The sequence below is a fragment of the Staurois parvus genome, unplaced genomic scaffold (assembly GCF_062004578.1).
Source record: "Staurois parvus isolate SC_StPar_1 unplaced genomic scaffold, SC_StPar_1.0 ptg001245l, whole genome shotgun sequence".
Taxonomy (NCBI): Eukaryota; Metazoa; Chordata; class Amphibia; order Anura; family Ranidae; genus Staurois; species Staurois parvus.
In genome coordinates this window covers 605,298-633,132 of record NW_028319041.1, presented here as the reverse complement: position 1 = coordinate 633,132, position 27,835 = coordinate 605,298, and the positions used below count along the sequence as shown (strand labels likewise).

General features: G+C 45.5%; 1 protein-coding gene across 34 annotated transcripts in view; it reads left to right on the top strand.

Moving 5' to 3' along the window:
* The window catches only part of OBSCN (obscurin, cytoskeletal calmodulin and titin-interacting RhoGEF), a 518,757-nt gene that overhangs the window by 80,973 nt on the left and 409,949 nt on the right, over window positions 1–27,835 (top strand). For 33 of the 34 annotated variants that reach the window (XM_089660447.1, XM_089660452.1, XM_089660453.1 and 30 more), the window contains exons 5-12: window positions 63–368; window positions 2,107–2,373; window positions 6,438–6,707; window positions 6,907–7,182; window positions 13,547–13,822; window positions 14,202–14,477; window positions 16,127–16,402; window positions 23,915–24,190. In XM_089660447.1, coding sequence (XP_089516573.1) covers window positions 63–368; window positions 2,107–2,373; window positions 6,438–6,707; window positions 6,907–7,182; window positions 13,547–13,822; window positions 14,202–14,477; window positions 16,127–16,402; window positions 23,915–24,190 — 2,223 coding nt within the window. The remainder of the gene's footprint in view (window positions 1–62; window positions 369–2,106; window positions 2,374–6,437; window positions 6,708–6,906; window positions 7,183–13,546; window positions 13,823–14,201; window positions 14,478–16,126; window positions 16,403–23,914; window positions 24,191–27,835) is intronic. The other variant, XM_089660461.1, reaches the window with a different exon arrangement.

Sequence of the window (27,835 nt, the reverse complement as noted above, 5' to 3'; positions counted from 1 at the left end):
CCGATTGGCCGCCCATCAGGTCCACGCATGCTTTGACCTTTTTTTTCCCTTTCTCTCTACAGTTTTAAGGAAACCACCTTCCAATGCCCCCATTAACCCCCTGGTGACGGAGAAAACCGACACATCCGTGAAATTAGTCTGGTCCCCTCCCCCGATGGATCGCCCGGTGCCCATTGATGGCTACGTTGTAGAACGGAAGAAGCTGGGAGCCATGACCTGGGTCAGGTGCCATGAATCGGCCAACATGCCCGTCCCGGAGTTCACGGTCAGCCACGTGCCAGATGAAGGGAGCTATCAGTTCCGGGTCAGTGCCGTCAACAGCTATGGACAGAGCCCGTACCTGGACTTCCCGGGAACACTGTATCTAGGTGGGTGGTTATGAATGGTGGGTGTGGCTGTTACTCTGCTCTGCTGGCACAGAACACTGGAGGGGGAGGAAGCGGTATTTAAGAAATACCAAAAAAGTGATTTTAATGTATTTCCAAGCAAAAATATGGTCAAATTAAAACGTGAGGGGACAGGACTGAAGATCAGTGTACTGCTGTTTCTCCTCCCCTCAGCTTTCTGAGCTCAGAGGGAATATGGCCACTTATAAAAAAAAGAAAAAAGTATTTATGTTTTTAAACTGATACACAAATGTATCAATGATCCAATGATCAGACTTGTCCTAATCCACCCCCTTTTCCCACACAGCCATTCACTGGGAAGTTCAGTGTCCTACTGTTTCCCTTCCCCCCCAGCTCTCTGAGCTCAGAGTAATGTGACCACTTATAAAAAAAAAGAAAGTAATTATAATGTTTTTAAACCAACACACAAATGTATCAATAATCCAATGATCAGACTTGTCCTACTCCCCCCCCCCCCCACAATTCAGTGGGAAGATCAGTGTACTGCTGATTCCCTTCCCCCCAGCTCTCTGAGCTCAGAGTGAATGTGACCACTTATAAAAAAAAAAAAGAAAGTATGTATAATGTTTTTAAACCAACACACAAATGTATCAATAATCCAACGATCAGACCTGTCCTAACCCCCCCCCCTTTTCCCACACAGCCATTCACTAGGAAGATTAGTGTGCTGCTATCCCCCCCCCCCCCCATTATCTATGAGCTCTGAGCTGTTTTTAAACTGATACACCAAAGTATGAAATCAATGATCCAATGATCCAATGATCATCAGACTTGTCCTACACCCCCCCCCTTTTCCCACGCAGCCATTCACTGGGAAGATCAGTGTGATGCTGTTTCTCTTACCCCCAGCTCTCTGAGCTCAGAGGGAATGTGACCACTTATAGAAAAAAAAAGTATTTATAATGTTTTTAAACCAACACACAAATGTATCAATGATCCAATGATCAGACTTGTCCTACCCCCCCCCCTTTTTCCCTCACAGCCATTCAATGGGAAGATCACTGTGATGCTGTTTCTCTTACCCCAGCTCTCTGAGCTCAGATGGAATGTGACCACTTATAAAAAAAAAAGAAAAAATTATTTAAACTGATACACATATGTATGAATGATCCAATGATCAGACTTATCCTACCCCCCCCCCCCCACACCTTTTCCCACACAGCCATTCAGTGGGAAGATCAGTGTGCTGCTGTTTCAGAGTGAATGCGGCCACTTATAAAAAAAAAAAGAAAAAAGTATTTATAATGTTTGGTAATTGCACTGTCATGCAACGCTGCACACCAAATGAAATTTATATCCTTTTTTCACACAAATACAGCTTTCTGTTGGTGTCATTATGATCACCAATGTGTGTTTTTTTTGTTTTTTTTTTAGCTTTAGCTGTTTTTGTATTTCAATGTTTTTATGAATTTTTAAACAGTTTAAGACAGGAGCAATAAACCACGCCCACGCAGGGCCTATCAATTGCACACAAAAAAAAGCGGAAAAAAAGACAGCGCTCTAACACCAGCAGAACAAAAGGTGCGCCCACGCAGGGGCTATCAATGGCACATCAATGACGTGTTTTTTATTTTTTATTATAAAATAAAAAAAAACGACAGAACATTTTGAAGAATGGGAGGGCGGGGTGTCAATGAAGGTCTCGTGCGAGGTCCCAGCCTCCCAGAATTCATAGTACTTGTATGCCTGTTTCTTCTAGAACCCATACCGGCCATTAAGCTTCCTCTGAGACCCGTTGAGGTCACCGCGGGCGAAGAAGCAACGTTCTCCATCGACCTCACCACCGTATCTTCTGGCACTTGGACGATCAATGGTAGGGTTGTCGAAAACGGCGAGCAGTATCTGGTGAAACGGATAAAGAACACCCACATGCTGGTCATCATGACTGTTGACCAACTGATGGACCAAGCCGAGGTGAAATTTACCTGCAAAAGCATCGAGAACAGCACCAAACTCCGGGTGAAAGGTAGAGCCTTCAGCTGACCAGACATGTTACATTCTGATTTCAGAATCGCCTTTAGATCCACCAACAGATTATTATTGTTGTTTATTTCGGGTACTTATATAGGGCCGTCAATGTACGCAGCTATATGTACTGCCAGGGTCTGCCTTGGGGGGTGCCACAGGCTTTACAGGTGGTGAGGAGGCGACATACCACCTCCCAGCCACCTTTCAGGGCTGGATATAGCAAGCAGCTTTCTCTGGGGGCACTAGTTGAGGGGGAGGAGCCAGGAGTGAATGCGGGGGACTCTAAAAGAAGAGGATTGGGGCAACCAGGGGCAGACTGACAACTCATGGGGCCCCCGGGCAATAGGGGATCATGGGGCCCTTGTGTCCTTGCCCAAATTCAAAAAAGCCTATGAAAAAGGTACCAGGGGCATCTCATGGGGCCCCCTACTGACCCCGGGCTCTCAGGCAGTGCCGAGTTTCCAAATGGTCAGCCTGCCCCTGGGGGCAACTGTGTGCAAATCTACTGCACTGAGCAGGTAAGTATAACAAAATCACCTTGGCTGTATGGGGACTCTCCCTGCTCATTGGCTGAGACAGCAGTGGGAGCACATTGGCTCCTGCTGCTGTCAATCAAAGCCAGTGAACCAATGAGGAGAGAGCAAGGGGGGGGGGCTGTGGCTCTATGTGGCTTATGGACGCATAGAGCTTGGGAGTGAGCACATAGCAGTGCCCCCGGGCAAGCAGCTTTCTCTGGGGGCACTCCTCAAGGGGGGGGGGAGCCCGGAGCACCAGCGGGGGACCCGAGAAGAAGAGGATCGGGACTGCTGTGTGCAAAGTAAGTAAGTTATACAGGTAAGTATAACAAAATGAAGCTTTAGTATCACTTTAGGGCTAGGGTTACACTAGCTTCAAAATCAGGCATTTTCTGAGCATTTTTGAAGTTCAATGAATGCCTGTGAAAATTGTGGGCATTGCAGCGCCCATGTTCCTTCACATAGTTGCATTGGTGTTGCTTCACATCGCGTTGCGTCACGTTGCGTCACCTCAAAATTGACCCAACGTGTTGTTTGCCAGACTTTGCCGCTCCCTAACACTTCCATTGATGGCGATGTAAATGCACTGAAAACTCATCACAAACCCCCCTATGGCATTTACAGTGCGTTTGAGATGCTTTTCGGAACTGCTACTAGCCCAGGCGATCATACAAAAATCCATGCGATGAAAAAACCACACAGAGGGGTAGTCAGGCAAGCGCTTTGTAACGCGAGGCAAATGCATGAAAAATGTGCCGTTAACGCATTGAGTGCATTTATGGGCGCTCGTATTTCTTTGCACGTCTAAATGAGCCCCTAAACCAGTTGGGGATGGCCAGTGTGACGTTGGCTTGACTATAAATTCTCCCAGTTTTGCTGAGATCTGGATTTCCCAACGAGGTACAAAAGCTCAAGATGATAGACCGTTGGCACTATGGATTGGTGTGATGGGAGTGACTTTGGGTGGGGGGCCCATGGAACCCAGCTCACTTTGGAGAGGTGGGGAGACCCCTGTCTCAGCTCCCCATATCCCTCTTATGTGTAAGTCACCCTGTGCCTGTTAGGGGTACAGGGTGATTTGGCCTAATATTGGGGTGGGGGGGTTGTTGAGTGTTTAATGCCATGTGGTTGCATCCAGGGGTGGACTGACCATTCAAGCACTTGGGCACTGCCCGAGGGCCTGGGATCAGTAGGGGGCCCCGTGAAATTTATTTATTTCAGGTACTTATATAGCGCCGTCAATTTACACAGCACTTTACACATATATATTGTACATTCACATCAGTCCCTAACCCTCAAGGGGTGTACAATCTAAGGTCCCTAACTTACATTCATACGCATATTAAGGTCAATTTTAGACAGGATCTATTTAACCTACCAGCATGTCTTTGGAGTGTGGGAGGAAACCGGAGTACCCGGAGGAAACCCACGCAGGCACAGGGAGAACATGCAAACTCCAGGCAGGTGGTGCCGTGGCTGGGATTCAAACCGATGACCATAGTACTGCCAGGTGGAAGTGCTAACCATTTAGCCACTGTGCTGCCCCAAAATGCCCCTGGTACCTTTTTTATAGGCTTTTTTTGGGTGTGCTTTGAGTGTGGGCAAGGACACAGGGGCCCCATGATCCCCTATTGCCCGGGGGCCCCATGAGTTGCCAGTCTGCCCCTGGTTGAATCCCATTGTTCTATTGTGTCTCTTACTTGGGAGCAAACTATTATGGGATGTATGTGTTTATGTGTATTGGCTTGGTGGGGGGTGTCTCCAGCAGCCCTCCCTCCTGATGGGACTGTCTGCTGGTGTGTCTTGTTGCTAAGTGTAGATAGCCCCGCCCTGTGTCATTATGCAGGGAGGGGGGGTTGTTCCCTTGAATGTATATATCTTGTATCTGTGTTAAAATAAAGTAGTCTATTTCCTGGTTTACTTCAAGTCTGGTGTCATCTAGTCTTGTATGGTCAGCGGTGGTGTCCGTGGTCGGTGTTCGGACGGGGAAGCGGGAGTCTAACAGAAATACCCAAGTGCAGTCGGGGTCCGGTTCCATTACAATGGGGTCAATGTTGGGCGAATCTCAAAAACGCAACTTAAAGCTGCTTCTTTGCTTGCCATAACCCTCTCAAGGGCTCTTCCCCGAGACTGAATTTAGAAAGAATGTCATTTGGTCCTAGAGAAGGCAAGCATGTGTCTTGTATCAGGAACGGCAGCTGATTATAATCGCATTCCATTGCTGTGAGTCAGATGCTTGTCCTGGGGACCGGCTAAGAATCCCCGGGTCGCAGGGCTGCGGCATCCTTTATTTAAATGCTCAGATATTATCAAAGGCAGAGTGTTGAGTGGGGGGGGGGGACGCAGGACAGGACAGGAAAGGTTGTGCATGACGGGTATGTGACATCAGACCCCCCCTCTCCCCCCCACCGCCACCACCAGAGGAATGTCCTCTAACTGCCAATTTGGCCAACAACTCTGCAGCTGTTTAGAAGACACTTTGACTTGTTGTCATCTGTCAGGCCCGGCATTTAAGGGGAATTTAGCTTACGCCAGAGTTTTTAATTTGTACATTCATGCTAGACTGACCAATGTTGCAATGTGCTGTTGTGTCAGTAAAGGTTCAGACCCCTGAAATGCTTCCTCAGTCTGTCTGGGTTCTGGCTGGAGTTTTACTTTAAGCCACTTAAGACTTTCTTGGGAAATTAAATTATGAGATCTTTCAATGTCAGCAAAAGACTGGGGGAAGAGCAAAATCTTTCAGCAGAGCAGAATATTTCAGGAGAGGATAGCTAGAGGAAGGAGCTGAGTTCTCCAGCAGGGCAGAGTATTTCAGGAGAGAAGGATTATAGAGGAAGGAGCGGAGTCCTCTAGCAGAGCAGAGAACTTCAGGAGAGGAGAGTTACAGAGGAAGGAGCGGAGTCCTCCAGCAGAGCAGAGTATTTCAGGAGAGGAGTTATAGAGGAAGGAGCGGAGTCCTCCAGCGGTGCAGAGTATTTCAGGAGAGGAGAGTTACAGAGGAAGGAGCGGAGTCCTCCAGCAGTGCAGAGTATTTCAGGAGAGGAGAGTTATAGAGGAAGGAGCAGAGTCCTCCAGCAGAAAAGAGTATTTCAGGAGAGGAGAGTTATAGAGGAAGGAACGGAGTCCTCCAGCAGAGCAGAGTTTTACAGGAGAGGAGAACTAAAGAGGAAGGAGCAGAGTCCTTCAGCAGAGCAGAGTATTTCAGGAGAGGAGAGTTATAGAGGAAGGAGCGGAGTCCTCCAGCAGTGCAGAGTATTTCAGGAGAGGAGAACTAAAGAGGAAGGAGCAGAGTCCTTCAGCAGAGCAGAGTATTTCAGAAGACGTGTGAGCTCTTGTGGTTGCCAGTAGCCTGCCCACTTGTGTCTGATTATGTGAATATATGAAAATTGAAATGAAATACCTGAATATCTTCATTGATATTTAGATATAAGGCAGATGCTCAGGATATGACATTGGAGATCTTCATTTGTCTTTTTAAGGTCCATTGTCTTTTTATTCCTCTCTTGATTTCCTCCCATACAATCTAACATTTCTCTTTGTCCACCAGCTCTACCCCATTTCACAAATGCAATGAAAGCCAGCGAACTGAAAGGGAATTTTGGGGAGCAGGTCGAGCTACTTTCAGAGACTTCCGAGGAGAACGCCATGGTAGCGTGGTACAAAGATGGGAAGGAGGTACGACACTCCAAGAAGTACCTCCAAGATATCCGTGGAAAGCAAAACAAGCTGGTCATCGCCTCTATCAGGAAGGAAGATGAAGGGATGTACTCATGCAGAGTCGGGAATGACTCCATCACGTTCGCATTAAAAGTTACAGGTAAAGGAACCTTGGCCTGTTTCTACATGGCCCAAATATAAGATGGCCATAAACTGGCCAAATGATGTTCTAGATATTAAGTTTTGCTCCAATTATTTGTGACCACCAAGGAATCAATAGCCAGCACCTTAGGAAAGTGGAAGTGCTTGTTGTTTCACAGAGAAATTTTCCAACCTGACGTAACTGTTTCCTGTTCTAGAACCAGAACCGGCCTTCACCAACCTGGACAAGGTGCAGAAGGAAGTCCATGTTAAGCTGTCAGAGAAGGCCACCCTGAGCTGTGAGCTGTCCCAGGAGAAGACGGAGGTCAAATGGTACAAGGAAGGGAAATTGATCACCTCCAGCAAGAAAGTGAGGATGGAGTCTGTGGGTAAATCTCGGCATCTGGTGGTGGAACAGGTGGAGAAGAAAGATGCTGGAGAATATACCTGTGAGGCTTCTGGACAGAAGATCAACTTCAAGATCAGTGTCAAAGGTATTATTGACATTAATTAACTGCAGCTTATACTCACCTCTCTAGTGACCACCCCCCCCTACTTTTTTATTTACCCTTCTGGGTATTGGGGAGCATTGGATCTCCTTCCATTAGACACTGCTTGGATTTATGGGCAGGGGTGGGATGATGTCACTGTTTCCTATAGGTTATGACACTGGCTGACACCAGTGCTGTGATAAAAGAATGAATGATGGTGATTGCTGGAGAGGTGAGTATCAAGGCAACCTTAAAGCCTAATTTTTGCTTTTATCAAAGTATGGACAGAAACAATTGAGTACTGTCCGTGATACTTTTTTTATTTGCACTAACATATAATTTTGAGGACAAGCAGAATGTTAGAAGAGATGAAAAGAAAAAAAAAAAAAAAAGACTAGAGATAAGACACAGCAAGAGCAAAAGGGGGGGGAGACAACACTCACATAACAGAGGGAGTCACCAAACCACAAATACACGGCTGAGGATGTTACACAGCTCATTGAATGCATACTTGCACACAACTACTTTGCCTTCAATTTAGACATCTATCTTCAATGTATGGGTACTGTGATGGGAAGTAAAATGGCCCCCCAATATGCCAATTTATTTATGGCTGACCTGGAGGAAAAATTCCTGAACAGCATGGAACAAAAACCATACAGATACTATCGCTGTATTGATGATATTTTCATCATATGGGCAGAAGGTGAAGAAAACCTAAAACAATTTTACTCATTGACCAACACTTTTCATCCATCAATCAAACTAAAAATGGAATCCTCAAACACACACGTCACCTTCCTAGACACCACAGTATACATCAGGGATGATGCGCTTCACACCTCAATATACAGGAAACCCACCGACAGATGCCACTACCTCCACAATTCCAGCTTCCACCCCCAACACACGAAACGTGCCATCATACACAGTCAGGCCATCAGATACCACCGAATATGTTCTGACCCAAGAGACAGAGATAAACATCTCGGGACACTAGCAGACGCCTTCCATAAGAAAGGTTACAAGAACAAAACTATCAACACCGGCATAAACACAGCCTTGAGAACCCGAACAGAAAACCTACTTCAGTACAAAGAGAAAAAAACAAACAACCGCGTACCTCTAGTAACCACATACAACCGGCACTAGAAGGAAGAAGAAAAATAATCAAAGATTTACAACCCATCATAACAGAGGATGGAACTCTGAAAGAAATATTCCAGCAACCCCCAATACTGGCCTTCAGACAACCCCCAATACTGGCCTTCAGACAACCCCCCAATACTGGCCTTCAGACAACCCCCAATACTGGCTTTCAGACAACCCCCCAATAGTGTCCTTCAGACAACCCCCAATACTGGCCTTCAGACAACCCCCAATAGTGGCCTTCAGACAACCCCCCAATACTGGCCTTCAGACAACCCCCAATACTGGCCTTCAGACAACCCCCCAATAGTGTCCTTCAGACAACCCCCAATAGTGGCCTTCAGACAGCCCCCCAATACTGGCCTTCAGACAACCCCCAATACTGGCCTTTAGACAACCCCCCAATACTGGCCTTTAGACAACCCCCAACACTGGCCTTTAGACAACCCCCCAATACTGGCCTTTAGACAACCCCCCAATACTGGCCTTCAGACAACCCCCAATACTGGCCTTTAGACAACCCCCCAATACTGGCCTTCAGACAACCCCCCAATACTGGCCTTCAGACAACCCCCCAATACTGGCCTTCAGACAACCCCCAATACTGGCCTTTAGACAACCCCCAATACTGGCCTTCAGACAACCCCCCAACCTCAGAAATTAACTAATCATTAGGAAACGTCCTTCTGATTATGAGGTCACAAATAATGGAAGCGAACCCTGCAATGGAAAACGCTGCAAACTGAATCAATCCATCAAGAAGTGTCCGACACTCAAAAGGGATCTTCAATATCTCCGGATCATACAGCTGCACCTCCAGTCACGTTGTGTACCTCATCCAGTGCAGAAAATGTAGCAAAGGATCCTATATAGGCGAAACAGGACAGAAGTTGCAAACAAGGATGAATTTGCACAGACATACCATCAAGGAACATAAAGAAGATGACTTCTGCACACCTGTGGGACACCATTTCGCACAACCGGACCACACTATGGGAGACCTCAATGTTTTAGTTCTTAAAGGAAATTTCAAATCCATTCAGGAAAGAAAAACATTTGAACTAAGAATGATAATTCTATTTGACACCAGAGATAACGGCCTTAATTTGGACCTGGGATTCCTCACTCATTATCCAACAGTTTTATGACTGTCAGCTCAAGCTTGACTCCCTCTGTTATGTGAGTGTTGTCTTCCCCCCCCTCCCCCCCCTTTTGCTTTTGCTGTGTCTTATCTCTAGCCTCTTTTTTTTTTTTTTTCATCTCTTCTAACATTCTGCTAAAACTTTGTGATTTGTACAGTACTGCTTGGAACTTGAAGAAGGGGACATTCCCCGAAAGCTTGTCCTCAAAATTATATGTTAGTGCAAATAAAAAAAGTATCACGTCAGTACTCAATTGTTTCTGTCGCAAATGCACTAATACGGCTTCAATCACCTCAATCAAAGTAGAGAAGAGTTATAATTTAATTTTGGTTTATATTTATGTCTGTAACTTCAATGGGGAGCATTTTCTCACTTCCTCGTCAGTGCTGGTGTAGCACTACCCCCTTAGGAGTTGCTGAAGTTTTGGGTCCCCCCATAATCCTGCACAGCCAGGCAACATGCATTCCCTTCCAGACTTGAACTCCAGAGACAGCAAACAGTCCTTGAACTTGTTTTTTTGGATTTTATTAGGGGATTTGAACTTGGATGTGGATAAGGGATACATGGGATGCCCATAGAACTGTTAAACTGAGGACAACTTCCTGGATCTATATACAAGTGCTGAGAAGGGTTTCTCTTCTTGGAGAGCAATCCAGCCTCTCCTGGCATACCACCCCAAACCCCAAATAGTCCTCTTCTATCCAGCAGTCTGGAGGAATCCCTGGACAAAGGGGAACTAGAAGCTGCAGCTTTAAAGTCCAGCTAGGGGCTAGTTAGATTTCCCACCCAAAGGCCCTATCCCCTACTCCAGTCTAGGGGTCTAGAAGTACTCACTCCCTCTTCTGCAAGCTGCAGGCTGGTAGCTGACTTCAGGCCTTCTACTGGGCTGGCTCCTTCCTGAGCTCCACAGATGGTCCTCTCTCAGGGGGCCAGTGAGGTTCAGCTTTCCCTCTGTCACCTCCATCCTGGAGTCAGGCCCCTTCTCTGGGCCTCCTCCCAGGCTCCACACTCCAGCTCCTGCTCTCACATCTTCCACCCAAACTCTCCTGCTGCTGAGCAGGCTTAGTCACTCCTAAGGGCTGTCTTGTCCCCATACCAGGCTTCCTGCTTGGGGATTAGCCAGGATTCAGTAAGTCTGCAGGCCAACCCCTCCTCATCCCCACCCACTGCTACTAGAATCTTCTCCAAGATCCCAGAGCAGGGGGAGGTATCAGGGAACTGACCTGCAGAGCCTCATAGCCCTGACATAAAATAACCCTCTGACTCAGCCCAGGAGGGTGCGACAATGGGATAAGTTCCTTTGGAACCCAAGATGAAAAGGCCAAATGGGTCGTGAACTACCTCAGCAGCAAAGGTTTGAGGTCCTGCTGAAACGTCCAAGGCAGATTCTTCTTCTGCCAGGCAACTCCTATCAGCTTCAGGTGCAACACCACATGGTATGACTGCAAGGGTGACATTTTGACCACTGTGTTCAATAGAGCTTAGTGCCTCATAGGGCAAAAGAGGTATTGTATTTGGTCTGCGGCTGGGTTCATGAGAGTTTACACTCTATTAGGAAAAAGAGTTATGCCCATTAGGGGCATTTTTCCGACTGACCACCACCAAAGTAAGTGGCATTTTCTCAAAGACCGCTGATGGACCAATCTTAGCAGGGGTTCCCTGAGACTTGAAAATGATTTCAAGAGTTACTCTGTGAGAAGGAGGTTGAGAAAGACTGACTCTAGAAGACCAGGGGTGTCAAACTCAATTTTATCGTGGGCCTAATCAGCATTATGGTTGCCCTCAAAGGGCCGGTTGTATGTGTAATACTATATATCTACCTTTTATCATATTAAATATTTGTCTTTGTATTTGATTATTATTGGTTTTAGTAATAACTTAAAGCGGAACTACACTGCAGCTGAGCACCACAAACCAAAAACGCTATTTAATTCATATTTCATATGCAAAACAAGCTCCCCCATCCATTCATGTCTCCATGATTTATTTTGCCGAGAAATCAATTTGAAAACCCCCCCCCTAGCATTTCTTGCTGCGACTATCTTAACCTGGACGCCGAGAGGCCGCATATTTGCATACCTAAATGTAAAAAAATATGTGCTGAGACTACACCGTTACCAGCTCATCACAGAATGCTCCCAATCGCTACTTGCGATTAGGAGCTTTCCGATCATGTGACCGGTGTGCCAGCCAATCATGGTGGTCACATGATCTAAAACCCCGCCCATCCTCCCGGCATCAGAAATTCCTTAAAGGGCTGGGAGGCATGGTGTTGAGGTTAAATAAGGGCAGTAGCATTTACTTCCTGGGATCCCAAGTAATGATTGGGAGCTTTCTGATCATGTGACCGGTGTGACAGCCAATCATGGCGGTCACATGATCTAAAACCCCGCCCATCCTCCCAACATCAGAAATTCCTTAAAGGGCTGGGAGGCATGGTGTTAAGAGGTTAAATAAGGGCAGTAGCATTTACTTCCTGGGATCCCAAGTAACGATCAGGAGCTTTCTGATCATGTGGCCTTTGTGACAGCCAATCATGGCGGTCACATGATCTAAAACCCCACCTCCCAGCATCCGAAACTCCTTAAAGGGCCGGGAGCCACAGTGTTAAGTGGTTGAATAAGGGCAGCAGAATTTACTTCCTGAAATTCATCCTCCCTTAGCTTAGGCATGCAGGCAGGAGGGTGTGCTTAGTTAAGAAAACCCCTCCTTCACTCCTGAAGACTCCTGGGATGTATGACATTATTTGCCTAGACATGAAAACCAGGACGTAACTGAAGAAATGTAAAAAAAAGTTTAGATCATGTAAATATGATATACTTTCCTATCTATTCACTAATGTTAGCAGCAAGGGTTATAAAAATTCAGTGTTGATTGGGAGAGTGAAGTAATAACTAGCTCTGAAAGTAGAATAAATATTCAAGCGTACAACTATTTATTGAAAAATGAGTTTTGGTACCAGAAAGCTATTTTTTTTATCAACAGACAATCATTACATGTTATCAAATATTACCTTGCTGCTGCTGGGATCAAGCTGGGGGTGTGGCTGGGAAGCAGCAAGTGTAGGGTCTGGAGGAGGACAAGAGGAGGACTGGAGTCAGCTGCTGGAGTCTGCTGAATGCTGAGACCAGGGGAGGCAGAGACGAGGGGGTGCTGCGGCTGCACAGAGAGGCACAGGATCTGTAGGAGTTTTGTCCTCCTCTCTGCTGCCGTCTACTGATATGGGGGCAAGGCCAGAGAGGAGCCTCTCCTTGGCTGCACGGAGAATCGCAGTATGTGGCGGAGGAGTTCTGTCCAACTCTCTGCTGCTGAATGGGGAAACAAGATGGGGTCGGAGATGAGGGGGGTGCTGAAGATGCAGGAGAGGTGCAAGGAACACATGAAATGGCTTGGCGGAATGGATTCAGCCCATGGGTCTTGTGCTTGACACGTGCTCTAGCATCTTCCATAAAAGCACTGCAGTAACTGTAACGGAACCGGACCCCGACTGCACTAGGGTATTTCCGTTAGACTCCTGCTTCCCTGTCTGAACACAGATCCACGGACACCACCGCTGACCACACAAGACTACAAGACACCGATCTGTATAAACGTGGAACTCTTTATTTGAAACTCGAACTGGCTTTTTATACACTCAGGGGACAATCCCCCTCCCTGCATAATGACACAAGGTGGGGCAATCTATACTTAGCAACAAGAGACACACACCAACAGACAGTCCCATCAGGAGGGCTCCTGGAAACACCCCCCACCAAGCCAATAGACAAACACATACATCCCATAATAGTTTGCTCCTAAGCAGGACACACAATAGAACAATGGGACCACATGGCAGTAAACAATGAACAACCCCCACACCCCACCTATACATGTCTACACAATATCAGGACATTCCACCCTGTACCCCTAACAAGCACAGGGTGACTTACACATAATAGGGATATGGGGAGCTCAGACAGGGGTCTCCCCACCTCTCCAAAGGGGGCTGTGTTCCATGGGCCCCCCACCCAAAGTGACTCCCATCACAGTAACATACACTTGAAACTCCTAACATTGATATCAATGGTATTTTACAGAACCTGAGCCTACTTTCATCAACCAAGATAAAGTACAAAAGGAAGTGACAGCCATCCCAAACGAGAGTGCCACTCTCAGTTGTGAGGTGTCCGATGGGAAAGCAGAGGCGAAATGGTACAAGGAGGGGAAGCTGATTACCTCCAGCAAAAAGCTGAGGCTGGAAGTTGAGGGCAAATATCGCCGCTTGGTGGTGGAGCAGGTGGAGAAGAAAGATGCTGGAGATTATAGCTGTGAAGTGGCTGGGCAGAAGATAAACTTCAAGATCAGGGTGAAAGGTGAGGAGCAATTCATTGGCCACTGGGTGAGATAACTGGGTTTGTATTGAGTACTTTGGCATTTCGTGTTCCACCAACATGATCGTTACATTAAGTTTCCATCATTGCAACCAACACAGACAAATTCATTTGCTAAGGAGGTCTGGTGGGCTTAAGTCAACTGCTGCATCTTTTGGGCGGTTAAGAGACTTGCCTCTTGCATTAAGCTGCTCATCAGAGTTTGCCAATAAAAGCTCTTTTACAAGTTCCTCCATTATTCAACAATCTGCGTCTGTCTCTTGCCCGCATCCAAATACTAGCTTATAAGGGGTTTAGTGGCTTCATCAGAAGATACCATCTCTATATATTTTTTGATAAGTTGCTTGAATTGTCTTTTCAGAGCCAGAACCCCCATTTATTAACCTGGACAAGGTCCAAAAAGAGATCCAGGCTGTGCTGTCCCAGAAGGCCACCCTGAGCTGTGAGATGGCCCAGGAAAAGATGGAGGTGAAGTGGTACAAGGAAGGCAAACTGGTCACCTCAAGTAAGACATTAAAGGTAGAGTCTGAGGGTAGATCTCGGCGTCTGGTGGTAGAACAAGTGGAGAAGAAAGATGCTGGAGAATATACCTGTGAGGCAGCTGGACAGAAGATCAACTTCAAGATCAACATCAAAGGTAGATAAAGTTATCTGAGCTTCAAGATTTGGGTAGTTTGCACCAGAACAGGAAAATGTACAATGTGGACTTGTGTTCTGGACATAGCTGTCCTTACTTTGAAAAGATGCCTCCAGAATAGGAAGTGAGGGAAGTCTTCCTAAGAGAGCACAGAAAGCAAAAAAATAAAAGTTCTAATTGTTTCCTACGCTATCCAAAACCAAAATGATGTGTATTGAAGTTAATTCCAAGTAGTGTGACATTACTTTTTAGAACCTAAAATTTGCCAGGATCCAAGCCATTGTTTTTGCCTCTGGTCTGCTCTTTATTCACAATGTTCATGCCCACCTTGACCTTGTTTTCTTCTAAAAGACCACTTAAGTTCCCAGATATTGGAAAGGGACTGTTTGCCCTATGGCTACTGAATGAAAAAGGAAAGTAAACAGCATCATGGAAGTAGAAAGGTGGATCCATGATGTTAAAAACAAACACGATAAATGGAACCACTTCCCACCCGTAGGACATCATATGTTTTCCTAGAGTTTCAGTGGTTATACCGGGCAGGGGCGGACTGACAACTCATGGGGCCCCCGGGCAATAGAGGATCATGGGGCCCCTGTGTTCTCGCCCATACCCAAAAAAGCCTATGAAAAAGCCAATGAAAGGTACCATGGGCATCTCATGGGGCCCCCTACTGACCCCGGGCCCTCGGGCAGTGCCCGAGTGTTCGAATGGTCAGTCCGCCCCTGATACCAGGATGATGCCTGCAGCTGCAAGCATCATCCCAGGATCAACATTTTTTGCCCTTTGATGTAAAAGTGATCCTAGAAGCTAAAAAGACACTGGATCGCTTTTCTTGGTTTGATCTTAAGCTTTTAAGGGAAGAGTAGGGATAGACCCCAGATGTCTCAGTAAGGAGGACCTGTCACTGCTCCAGCTATCAAATGTGAAGTTCAAGTAATCAAAGTGATAAAAAAAAAAATTAAAGAGTTTAAAAATGAAATAAAATAACAATAAAAGAATCGAATAGAAAAAACAATAGCATAGAATACAATATAAAAGAAAATGTATCAAAACAAAAGCGCTGCGCTATATGAAAAAATATACAAATGTATCCACCTAAAAACTGAAAAACAATCAGTGAATAAAAGTGAAATGTTATATGATACAGTAGCATAGTTTGCATCCCCTGGCAGAAATTGTGAAATTTTGGCATTGATATTAAAAATATGACTGATCATGGCAAAAAAAATGCTCTTTTATTGAAGGATGATGATCATATGAAGCCATTTATTATCACATAGTTGTTTGGCTCCTTTTTAAATCATAATGATAACAAAAATCACCCAAATGGCCCGGATCAGAAGTCTCCGCCCCTGGATCAGAAGTCTCCGCCCCCCGGATCAGAAGTCTCCGCCCCCTGGAATGTTTGGCCTTGGTACAGACACACAAGGGGACACACACAGGTTACAATACCAATTAGAGGTTAATGTCCCACATCTGTGGCTTTGTAAATAGTCAGCGAGTGTGTTAGCTCTTACATGGACCTACTTATATGCTCTACATATTTTTTGGCCTTCACGAAGATGTCTATAGTACGTGACGATATATCAGCACACTTTTATATTTTTTGGTCAACTGTACTACTTGTTATTTGTATGGTTTCCCAGAATCGGAGACAGCATTCTCCAACCTGGACAAAGTCCAGAGAGAGGTCCAGGCTGTACTGTCGGAGAAGGCCACCCTGAGCTGTGAGGTGTCCCAGGAGAAGATGGAGGTGAAGTGGTACAAAGATGGGAAGATGATCACCTCCAGCAAGAAACTAAGGATAGAGTCTGAAGGTAGATCTCGGCGTCTGGTGGTGGAGCAGGTGGAGAAGAAAGATGCCGGAGAATATACTTGTGAGGCTGCTGGACAGAAGATCAACTTCAAGATCAACGTCAAAGGTTGGTGGTCGTTCAGAAATGAAAACTAGAGTAATGTTGGTGTAGGACATTTTCTCCATGGCTACCAAGAGGCTCAATTCGCATAATTAAAATACTAGGATAAGGATCCTTTTTCTAAAACAGTGACGGCTATTTTTAGCTGAGCCCAATGAAATTTTAAAGTTAGTATTTTTTTTCCTCTAAAGGAAGTTGAGTTGCAAGAAATATGTTGAAATTATTTTTTAGAAAAATGGAACCTTTTGTTTAAGTCAGCTAAATCTGTTCTGAATGCATCAAAACAAAATGTGTGCACAGCCATGCAGTTGGTTTTCTTTGGAAAGAAGCCACAGCCTGAGTAGAATAGCCTGTCCCCTGCCCGCATGCTGCATAGAAGGACCCTTTTACCCTACGCGGAAGTAGTCAAACTTCTGGCACGCCCTTTGCTGGGGGAGCATGAACTTTACTGATTGCAGAGTTCTAGCTTTCCCACATGGAAGGAAAATATATTTGAAATATTTTTTAAAAATATTCTTCCCAAATATATTGACATATATTTGGAATGCTACAATCTTGGCCAAATTCAATATATTTCAAAATATATTTATATATATATATATATATATATATATATATATATATATATATACATATACACTGCATGTTGAAATGCGTTTTTATATATTACAAAATATCTGAAAATTGTTTTTTAAAAATATATATTGACATATATTTGAAATGCTAAAATTTTGGCCAAAATCAATATATTTCAAAATATATTTATATTTATATATATATATATATATATATATATATATACACTGCATGTTGAAATGCGTTTTTATATATTACAAATTATATGGAAAATGTTTTTTAAAAATATATTCTTCCCAAATATATTGACATATATTTGAAATGCTACAATTTTGGCCAAATTCAATATATTTCAAAATCTATTTATATATATATATATATATATATATATATAATTTATTTTTTTTTTTGAATATGGAGAAAATTGTAGCATTTCAAATGTATGACAATATGTATGCGAAAAATATTTTTAAAATATATTTCAACTATATTTTTCATCCATGTGGGCTGACGCAGCAGGGAGAGTGCCAGAGATCTGCAGAGAGCCCGCTGCTTCCACACAGAGAGCATTAGTCCGGTTTTGCAGCATGCTGGCAGGGGAAAGGCTTCTCAACCCAGGCTGTAGATGCTTTCTAAAAAAAAAAACAGACTGTAAAACTTTGCATACCTTTTTTGTTTTGTTGCACTTTGATTGCTTTTTTAGCTAATTCAGATTAAAATTTAAGTTGGGCTTTACAATTTATATTTATGTCCCTTCTGGTCAGGCTTGTATTCCCATTCTGTTCTCTTTGATACCTGTCACCAGGAAAAGAAAGTGAGGAGAAGTCTCCCCAACACTGAGTGCAATAAAAATCTGACAGAGGGTCTAACCCTTCCTTACTCCGAAACGAAAGAAGTCTTAGCTAGCTTTTAAATGGAGAAACTAATAAAGGATCTAGAGCAGCCTTATTCAACCAGGGTGCCCAGGCACCCCCGGGTGCCTTGAGGTTCCTTCAGGGGTACCTTGGCAAAATGTCTACAAATTGCCCAAAACTTGTATACAAGCCTGCCTTTTAGTTACACAAAGCCACGGGGTTTCATTGTCCGCCATTACAGCGTCCTGACAATCAATTACATCATCAGTTGATAGGGAGGATGTCAGCTGCCTGCACAGCATTCAGGTTTGACCTTCTGTCCCTCTCCATCAGTGTTGGGGGTCACATTAGCTCAGTGATGGATAAAAACTGAGGGAGAAGAGAAACAGTAGAATACTAGTCAGTACCAGTGTGCAAAAGTGTATTTGCTTTGGAAATATAAATCGCCTCTAATGTTGGGTGTCCTACATGTGTGGATGTTGCTGCGTTATATAAAACCATTAGAATAGTTTTTCACATTTTAGAACGGAGTGCCCTTTTGGAATTATGGACAGTCTTAAAGCACCCCATTTTAGAACGGGGTGCCTTAAGACCAGGGGCGAACTGACAACTCATGGGGCCCCTGGGCAATAGGGGATCATGGGGCACCTGTGTCCTTGCCCAAACTCAAAAAAGCCTAGGAAAAAGGTACCAGGGGCATCTCATGGGGCACCCTACTGACCCCGGGCCCTCGGGCAGTGCCCGAATTTCCAAATGGTCAGTCAGCCCCTGCTCAAGACTGTCCAAAATTTTAAAGGGTGCCTCTGGACTGTCCAAAATTTTAAAGGATGCCTCAAGACTGCCCATAATTTTAAAGGGTGCCTCAAGACTGTCCATAATTTTAACCACTTCCCGTCCGGCCGCTGTTTATAAACGGCAGGACGGGACACCTACAGGAGCGGGTTGCCGTCTCTAAACGGCACCTTGCATCTGAGGCTCGTGCGCGGCTCCTAGAGCGCGCACCCGCGAGCCCGATGATCGCCGAGTCCGACGGACATGGTGGATTACGTGACATGGTATGGGACCAATGAAATCGGTCCCATACCATGTGATCAGCTGTGTCCAGTAAGGACACAGCTTAAGTGTGAACAAAAGCCGCATGGTGCGGCTTCCGCCTCCTTCTCCTCTCACGGAGTTGTCTGTGAGAGGAGAAACAGCGAAGAAAAGGGCTGTAGCTAACTGCCCTCCACCTCAGTGACACCTGATCGCCCCTAAAGTGTCCCTGATCGCCCCTAAAGTGGCCCTAATCGCCCCTAAAGTGGCCCTGATTGCCCCACATGTCCCTGATCACCCCAATAAGTGACCCTGATTGCCCCAACAAGTGGCCCTGATCGCCCCCACAAGTGTCCCTGATTGCCCCCACAAGTGTCCCTGATTGCCCCCACAAGTGTCCCTGATTGCCCCCACAAGTGTCCCTGATTGCCCCAAGTGTCCCTGATTGCCCCAAGTGTCCCTGATTGCCCCAAGTGGCCCTGATTGCCCCAAGTGGCCCTGATTGCCCCAAGTGGCCCTGATCGCCCACAAGTGGCCCTGATTGCCCACAAGTGGCTCTGATCGCCCAACAAGTGGCCCAGCAGTGTCCCTGATTGTCAGTGTCCCTGATCACCACATAGTGGCCCAGCAGTGTTCCTGATCGCCACAGTGTCCCTGATCGTCACAGTGTCCCTGATCGCCGCAGTGGCCAAGCAGTGTCCCTGATCGTCACACAAGTGGCCCAGCAGTATCGCCGCAGTGGCCAAGCAGTGTCCCTGATTGCCACACAAGTGGCCCAGAAGTGTCCCTGATTGCCGCAGTGGCCCAGCAGTGTCCCTGATCACCGCAGTGTCCCTGATTGCCGCACAAGTGGTCCAGCAGTGTCCCTGATCGCCGCAGTGGCCCAGCAGTGTCCCTGATCACCGCAGTGTCCCTGATTGCCGCACAAGTGGTCCAGCAGTGTTCCTGATCGCCACAGTGTCCCTGATTGCCGCACAAGTGGTCCAGCAGTGTCCCTGATTGCCGCAGTGTCCCTGATTGCCGCAGTGGCCCAGCAGTGTCCCTGATCGCCACACAAGTGGCCCAGCAGTGTCCCTGATCGCCGCACAAGTGGTCCAGCAGTGTCCCTGATCGCCGCAGTGGCCCTGATTGCCGCAGTGGCCCAGCAGTGTCCCTGACCACCACACAAGTGGCCCAGCAGTGTCCCTGATCACCGCATTGGTCCAGCAGTGTTCCTGATCACCACACAAGTGGCCCAGCAGTGTCCCTGATCACCGCATTGGCCCAGCAGTGTTCCTGATCACCACACAATTGGCCCAGCAGTGTCCCTGATCCCCACATTGGCCCAGCAGTGTTCCTGATCACCACACAAGTGGCCCAGCAGTGTCCCTGATCGCCGGATAAGTGGTCCAGCAGTGCCCCTGATCACCAAAGTGTCCCTGATCACCGCAGTAGTCCAGCAGTGTTTCTGATTGCCACACAAGTGGCCCAGCAGTGTCCTGATCATCGCAGTGGCCCAGCAGTGTCCCTGATCGCCGCAGAAGTGGTCCAGCAGTGTCCCTGATCGCCGCAGTGTCCCAGCAGTGTCCCTGATCACCGCAGTGTCCCCGATTGCTGCATAAGTGGTCCAGCAGTGTCCCTGATCACCGCAGTGTCCCTGATTGCCGCAGTGGCCCAGTTCACCACACAAGTGGCCCAGCAGTGTCCCTGATCACCACACAAGTGGCCAGCAGTGTCCCTGATTGCCGGACAAGTGGTCCAGCAGTGCCCCTGATCACCGCAGTGTCCCTGATCACCGCAGTTGCCCAGCAGTGTTTCTGATCGCCATACAAGTGGCCCAGCAGTGTCCTGATCATCGCAGTGGCCCAGCAGTGTCCATGGTCGCCGCACAAGTGGTCCAGCAGTGTCCCTGATCGCCACAGTGTCCCTGATTGCCACAGTGTCCCTGATCGCCACACAAGTGGCCCAGCAGTGTCCCTGATCACCGCAGTGGCCCAGCAGTGTCCCTGATCACCATACAGTGGCCCAATCAGTGTCCCTGATCACCTTAAAGTGTGCCTGTTCATAAAGTGTCCCTGATCTCTGCCACACCAGTGGATCCTGTTCACTGCCATCGTCTGTGAGGAGAGAGATCCAGTACAGCTAACTGTGAGTAATTTTCAGCCTTTGCACAGAGTTTACACACACTCACAAAACATTGCCAGCCACCTCACTGTATCTCTGATTTTTGCCCAACAGTGACTAGTGTGAACCAACTGCAGCCAGATATCTGTCCCTCACTGCAACACCATCCTGATCACTGCCATACCAGTGGGTCCTGATCAGTGTCAAAAATATGGCCAAAAGATCATATACAAGCGAGGAAGCATTTCAAATTATTGAGTGATGGAGTATTGAGTGACGGAGAACTTAAAACATACCTTGGGGTGTTTGCTTTCCAAAATGGGGTCTTTTTGTGGATAATTCCATTGTCCTGATACTCCAGGACCTCAAAAACAGCAATAGGTAGTTAAGAAATTAGATGTGCGATCTTTGCCCTTAGAACGCTAACAGGTGCTTATTGGATGTGGAACCCCTCTATGTGGCCAGACTGTGAAAAAGTCTCACACATTTGGTATCACCATATTCAGGAAGAGTTAGAGAATGTGTTTTGGGGTGTAATTTTAAGTATGGCTATGCAGTGTATTAGAAATATCTCATAGATTGACAACTTTGTGTAGAAAAAAATACATTTTCATTTTCTTTTCGCATTTTCCAAAAACTTGTGGCAAAAAATGAAGTCTTCAGAAGACTCTGCATGCCTCTTAAAACATACCTTGGGGTGTTTGCTTTCCAAAATGGGGTCATTTTGTGGATAATTCCATTGCCCTGATGCTCCAGGACCTCCAAAACGGTAATAGGTAGTCAAGAAATTAGATGTGTAATTTTTGCCCTTAGAACGCTAACAGGTGCTTATTGGATGTGGAACCCCTCTATGTGGCCAGACTGTGAAAAAGTCTCACACATTTGGTATCACCATATTCAGGAAGAGTTAGAGAATGTGTTTTGGGGTGTAATTTTAAGTATGCCTATGCTGTGTAATAGAAATATCTCATAGATTGACAACTTTGCGTAAAAAAAAATACATTTTCATTTTCTTTTCACATTTTCCAAAAACATGTGGCAAAAAATGAAGTCTTCAGAGGACTCCCCATGCCTCTTAAAACATACCTTGAGGTGTTTTCTTTCGAAAATGGGGTCATTTTGTGGGTAATTCAATTGTCCTGGTGCTCCAGGACCTCCAAAACTGTGATAGACAGTCAAGAAATTAGATGTGTAATTTTTGCCCCCTAGGGTGCTTATTGGATGTGGGGCCCTTCTATGTAGTTAGGCTGTGAAAAAGTTTTACACATGTGGTATCGCCATACTCAGGATGAGTAGCAGAATGTGTTTTGGGGTGTAATTGCAAGTATGCCTATGCCGTGTGAGAGAAAGAACTTGTTAAATGACAACTTTGTGGGAAAAAAAAAAGAATTTTTTTTACTTTCATCATTTCCTTAAAAAATTGGCAAAAAATGACAACTTCAAAAAACTCCCCATGCCTCTTATTAAATACCTCAGACTGTCTACTTTCCTAAAAGGGGTCGTTTGGGGGGTATTTGTACTGTCCTGGCATTTTAGGGCCCCAAGAAATTATATAGGTAGTCCGTGCATCAGGATTGATACATTTTCAAATATATCAAATATATATACCGTGGTCTGTGGACTCTATAACTTTCACAAAGACTAAATAATACACACTGATTTGGGTTATGTCTACCAACAAAATGTAGCACAATGGATTTTGGCCTAAATTTATGAAGAAAGTATATTTATTTGCAAAATTTAGTATCAAATACTAAGAAAAACATGTTTTTTTTCAAAATTTTCAGTCTTTTTTCATTTTTCTAGCAAAAAATAAAAACCCCAGTGATGATTAAATACCACCAAATTAAAGCTCTATTTGTTTGAAAAAAATGATAATAATTTCATTTAGATACAGTGTTGTATGCCTGAGTAATTGTCATTCACAATGTGAGAGCGCCGAAAGCTGAAAATTGGCCTGGACAGGAAGGGGGTAAAAGTGTCCGGACAGGAAGTGGTTAAAGGGTGCCTCTGGACTGTCCAAATTTTTAAAGGGTGCCTCAAGACTGTTCATAATTTTAAAGGGTGCCTTGGGACTGTCCATAATTTTAAAGGGAGCCTCAAGACTGTCCATAATTTTAAAGGGTGCCTTGGGACTGTCCATAATTTTAAAGGGTGCCTCAAAATTATGGTCAGTCTTGAGGCACCCTTTAAAATTATGGTCAGTCTTGAGGCACCCTTTAAAATTATGGACAGTCTTGAGGCACCCTTTAAAATTATGGACAGTCTTGAGGCACCCTTTAAAATTATAGACAGTCTTGAGGTCAAGGTCAAACCTATTTTTAGGTAGACCACTCTGGACTGTAACTTTCATTTTTCACTTTAAACCTTTGTTTAGATGTCTAGATCAGTGTCTCTCAACCTGTTTCAGTCAAGGCTCCCTTTAAAATCCCGAGGCACTCTTTAACATTTTGGACAGTCCCGAGGCACCCTTTAAAATTTTGGACAGTCCCAATGCACCCTTTAATATTATGGACAGTCTTGAGGCACCCTTTAAAATTATGGAAAGTTTTGAGGCACCCTTTAAAATTTTGGACAGTTCCGAGCCACCCTTTAAAATTATGGACAGTCCTGAGGCACCCTTTAAAATTATGGACAGTCTTGAGGCACCCTTTAAAATTATGGACAGTCTTGTCCATAAAGAGAAGGAAAGGATGAGGAGAAGAGGAAGTAGAATTGTTAAGTGACAATGAAGATGTGGTGGGATAGGTAGGATGACAACCAGTGAAGAGTACAGTCGCGAAGACCAAAGGAGTTTTTTTGAGGAGGAGGGAGTGGCCCACTGTGTCAAAGGCAGCAAGTACAGAATTAACATGTAAGGAAGAAAAAGGATTAACATCAAGGGTCCTATGTCTGAGGTTTCTCTGTATGGCATGAGATGTGAAATTTACCAAAGATTAATATCATTTTCTAGAACCAGAGCCGGTGTTCACCAATCTGGACAAGGTGCAAAAAGAGGTCCAAGTCAAATTGTCAGAGAAGGCCAAACTAAACTGTGAGGTGTCCCAGGAAAAGACGGAGGTGAAGTGGTACAAGGATGGGAAACTGATTACCTCCAGCAAGAAACTGAAGGTGGAGTCTGAGGGTAGATCTCGGCATCTGGTGGTGGAGCAGGTGGAGAAAAAAGATGTCGGAGAATATACCTGTGAGGCTGCTGGACAGAAGATCAACTTCAAGGTCAACATAAAAGGTGAGATTCATTTTTCCTGTCTCTTAAAGGATGTTGAGTTGCAAGAAGGTGGATAAAATTAGATGTTGATGGACAAATGCATCATACTTTCAAGTGCATTGAGTTTGCATTTGAGGTCAGATCAAGATGTTTCCATTTGAGTGCCTTCATAGGTTCTTCTAACCTGCAGCTGACTTTTTTTTTAATGTCCATCAAACATGCTTTTGCATTCCTATTGACTTTGCAAGGAAAGACATGCAGCTCTAACCGAAAGCCCATGTACATAGGCCCCTAGAGGTTCAATTGCTAACCAGAAATCTGCTGTATATGCGAACTGTGGGGACATCTCTTCTTGAAATGTTGGTTCCCTGGCTAATATTCTGACCTTCTTGATTCAGTACTTGGAGTCACTGGTCTGGAAGAACTAAGAAGTTGAGGAATATTTTTCTCTCAGATTTTGCTGATCTGCCTACTATGTCTGGATGAGGAACTCTATGAATTTTCTAGAATTCCTATTCTATGAATAATTTTAAGATTCTAATTTGAGGAAACACTTGGAAAACCTAAGGGTTAGCACAACAGCCAGAAAATCTGATTTTCAGGAGGTTACTGTTGGCCACCCCTTTATTTTTCTCACTAACTGTAACATGAACCTGTACCTAATTTTTTCAGTTCATACTTTTGGGTCATCCTTATCCCGGCTTTCTAGAAAGTCCCTGACAGCCAGTAAAGGCCTAACTCCAGTCCTTCATTCTAGTTCTGGAGTCAGTGACTCATTTGGCAGTGAAAATCAATAGGATGATGTTGGCCCCCGTGTTCGTATCTTTAAAAACGTCTTCAGCTGCAGTTTCTATATTTGGACCTCAGAAGTTCACTTACCCATTTTAAGACCTTTGACTTACCTTGTACACCTAGAGCCTCCCCTCCCACTGCATACCCAATATAATTGCAAGGGTTCGAATATCGTTTGCTATCCAGGTCACACTCTGAGCAAATGAAAAATGTAAAAAAATCTAGGACTTGCAAAAGTCTAGGGTTTATACTCACCTGTCCTGCAGCATGCTCCTCCATTTTTCACGGCCAGTTCACGTGTCTAGTGCTCCCCTGTTCTCTGTGGTTCCTCCTGCCGGCTTCTGCATCACTACAGGACACATTAGTGACATAGGGAGTCAGGAAAAGCAACCATAGCATGTGGCAGGAGGACACAGGCATCTAAATTGAAAACGCTGTTCACTTGGTAATCCGATGGCGCCATCAATGATTTAGAAAATTGCCCGACCAAGTCATAAAGTTCACCCCATATAACAGGCGAAACTTCTGTTCCTTCCAGGTCACAGCATATTCTTTTCTGAAAAATTATCGTACTATTTGACCATCATTGAGTTGCAAATTGGTCGTTTTTCATGAATTTTCCAACATGCCCGATCACCGAAAAGGGGAGGAACCACGAAAATCGGCCGGTGCCAATGACCCACTAACTGAGCGAAAATCGTCCGGTGCCATTGACTCACTAACAGAGCGCAAATCGGCCGGTGCCATTGACCCACTAACAGAGCGAAAATCGTCTGGTGCCATTGACCCCACTAACTGACTGAAAATCGTCCGGTGCCATTGACCCCACTAACAGAGCAAAAATCGGCCAGTGCCATTGACCCACTAACAGAGCGAAAATCGGCCAGTGCCATTGACCCACTAACTGAGCGAAAATCGTCCGGTGCCATTGACCCACTAACTGAGCGAATATCGGCCGGGGCCATTGACCCACTAACAAAGCGAAAATTGGCCGGTGCCATTGACCCACTAACTGAGCGAAAATCGACCAGTGCCATTGACCCACTAACTGAGAGAAAATCGGCTGGTGCCCTTGACCCACTAACAGCGAAAATCGGCCAGTGCCATGGACCCACTAACTGAGCGAAAATCAGGCCGGTGCCATTGACACACTAACTGAGCGAAAATCGTCCGGTGCCATTGACCCACTAACAGAGCGAAAATCGGCCGGTGCCATTGACCCACCATTGACCCACTAACAGAGCGAAAATCGGCCGGTGCCATTGACCCACTAATAGAGCGAAAATTGGCCAGTGCCATTGACCCACTAACAGAGCAAAAATCAGCCGGTGCCATTGACCCCACTAACAGAGCAAAAATCGGCCGGTGCCATTGACACCACTAACAGAGCAAAAATCGTCCGGTGCCATTGACCCACTAACTGAGCGAAAATCGGCCGGGGCCATTGACCCACTAACTGAGTGAAAATCGGCCGGTGCCATTGACCCTACTGACACAGCGAAAATTGGCCGGTGCCATTGACCCAACTAACAGAGCGAAAATCGGCCAGTGCCATTGACCCACTAACTGAGTGAAAATCGGCCGGTGCCATTGACCCACTAACAAAGTGAAAATCGGCCGGTGCCATTGACCCACTAACAAAGTGAAAATTGGCCGGTGCCATTGACCCACTAACAAAGTGAAAATTGGCCGGTGCCATTGACCCACTAACAAAGTGAAAATTGGCCGGTGCCATTGACCCACTAACAGAGCAAAAAACGGCCGGTACCATTGACCCACTGACACAGGGAAAATCGGCCGGTGCCATTGACCCACTAACTGAGCGAAAATTGGCCGATTATTCTTAGGTACGATTTTCGGACAAAAAAACTATCGAATTTCGACCCATGTATGGCCGGCATAAGTATAAATCTTCTCCTCTGCAGATCCTGCTTTACAGCAACAGAGGCACTTTAAAGCGACTCCTGCGTGAATGAAGCATGCAAACTCTGGTTGCAAGCTTCATTCATTATTACATTGTAACAGATATATTATAATGCGTTTTCACTGCGTATGCGCCAATCGGTAAGTTGAAGACGTTGGGGCTGCTTGGTGACTTTTACAGAAAAGGTCGAGATTTTTATACAATCCATTCCACCGCGGGGTTTTCACGGAAGGTTATCTCTGGCTTTCACCCTCGTATGCTCACCTTGAATTGCCCACGTTGATTGTGACAGGTTCTCTTTAAGTATTTTTTTTACTATAAGTCACCTTTGTAGTTTGTAGTGTTGCTGTTGATGGCGTTGTCTGGATCAGCAGTATTATGTGTCACACATCCGCAGTGGTAGGGGCATTCCTGATCCGTAATCCACCTGTAATGTGAGCCGTCCATAAAAGTCAGCCAGGATTAACAGCTTTCATTCGGCCCTCCAATTACTAGTTTACATCTTTATAGACAGTGGGGCGTCACGGCGTCCATTTACCTGGCAACAGCTGCGGTTGTTGGTGCCGCAATTTCATTGGCGATTTTCATGGGTGTAAGAAAATCCGCTGTTACCGACTTCTCATACCCAACTATCCTGGCCCCTCTCATGACCTACGAATGCCCAACGGATTAGGAAATGGTTGATCGGGAATTAGAATTCCATTTTGATCCGTAGTTTGAAAGGTTGAATAAAGACGCAAGTCCACCCAGTTTAACCCATATGGGTGTGCTCATGTCAAAAACTCATATCCCTGTATGTTGTGTTCACTAAGATGCCCATCCAAAAAAGGTGTTTTTTGTTTTTTTTTAACCCCTCGCCTATCGGGCACTTTCACCACCTTCCTGCTCAGGCCAATTTTCAGCTTTCAGCGCTGTCGCACTTTGAATTACAATTGCGCGGTCATGCAACA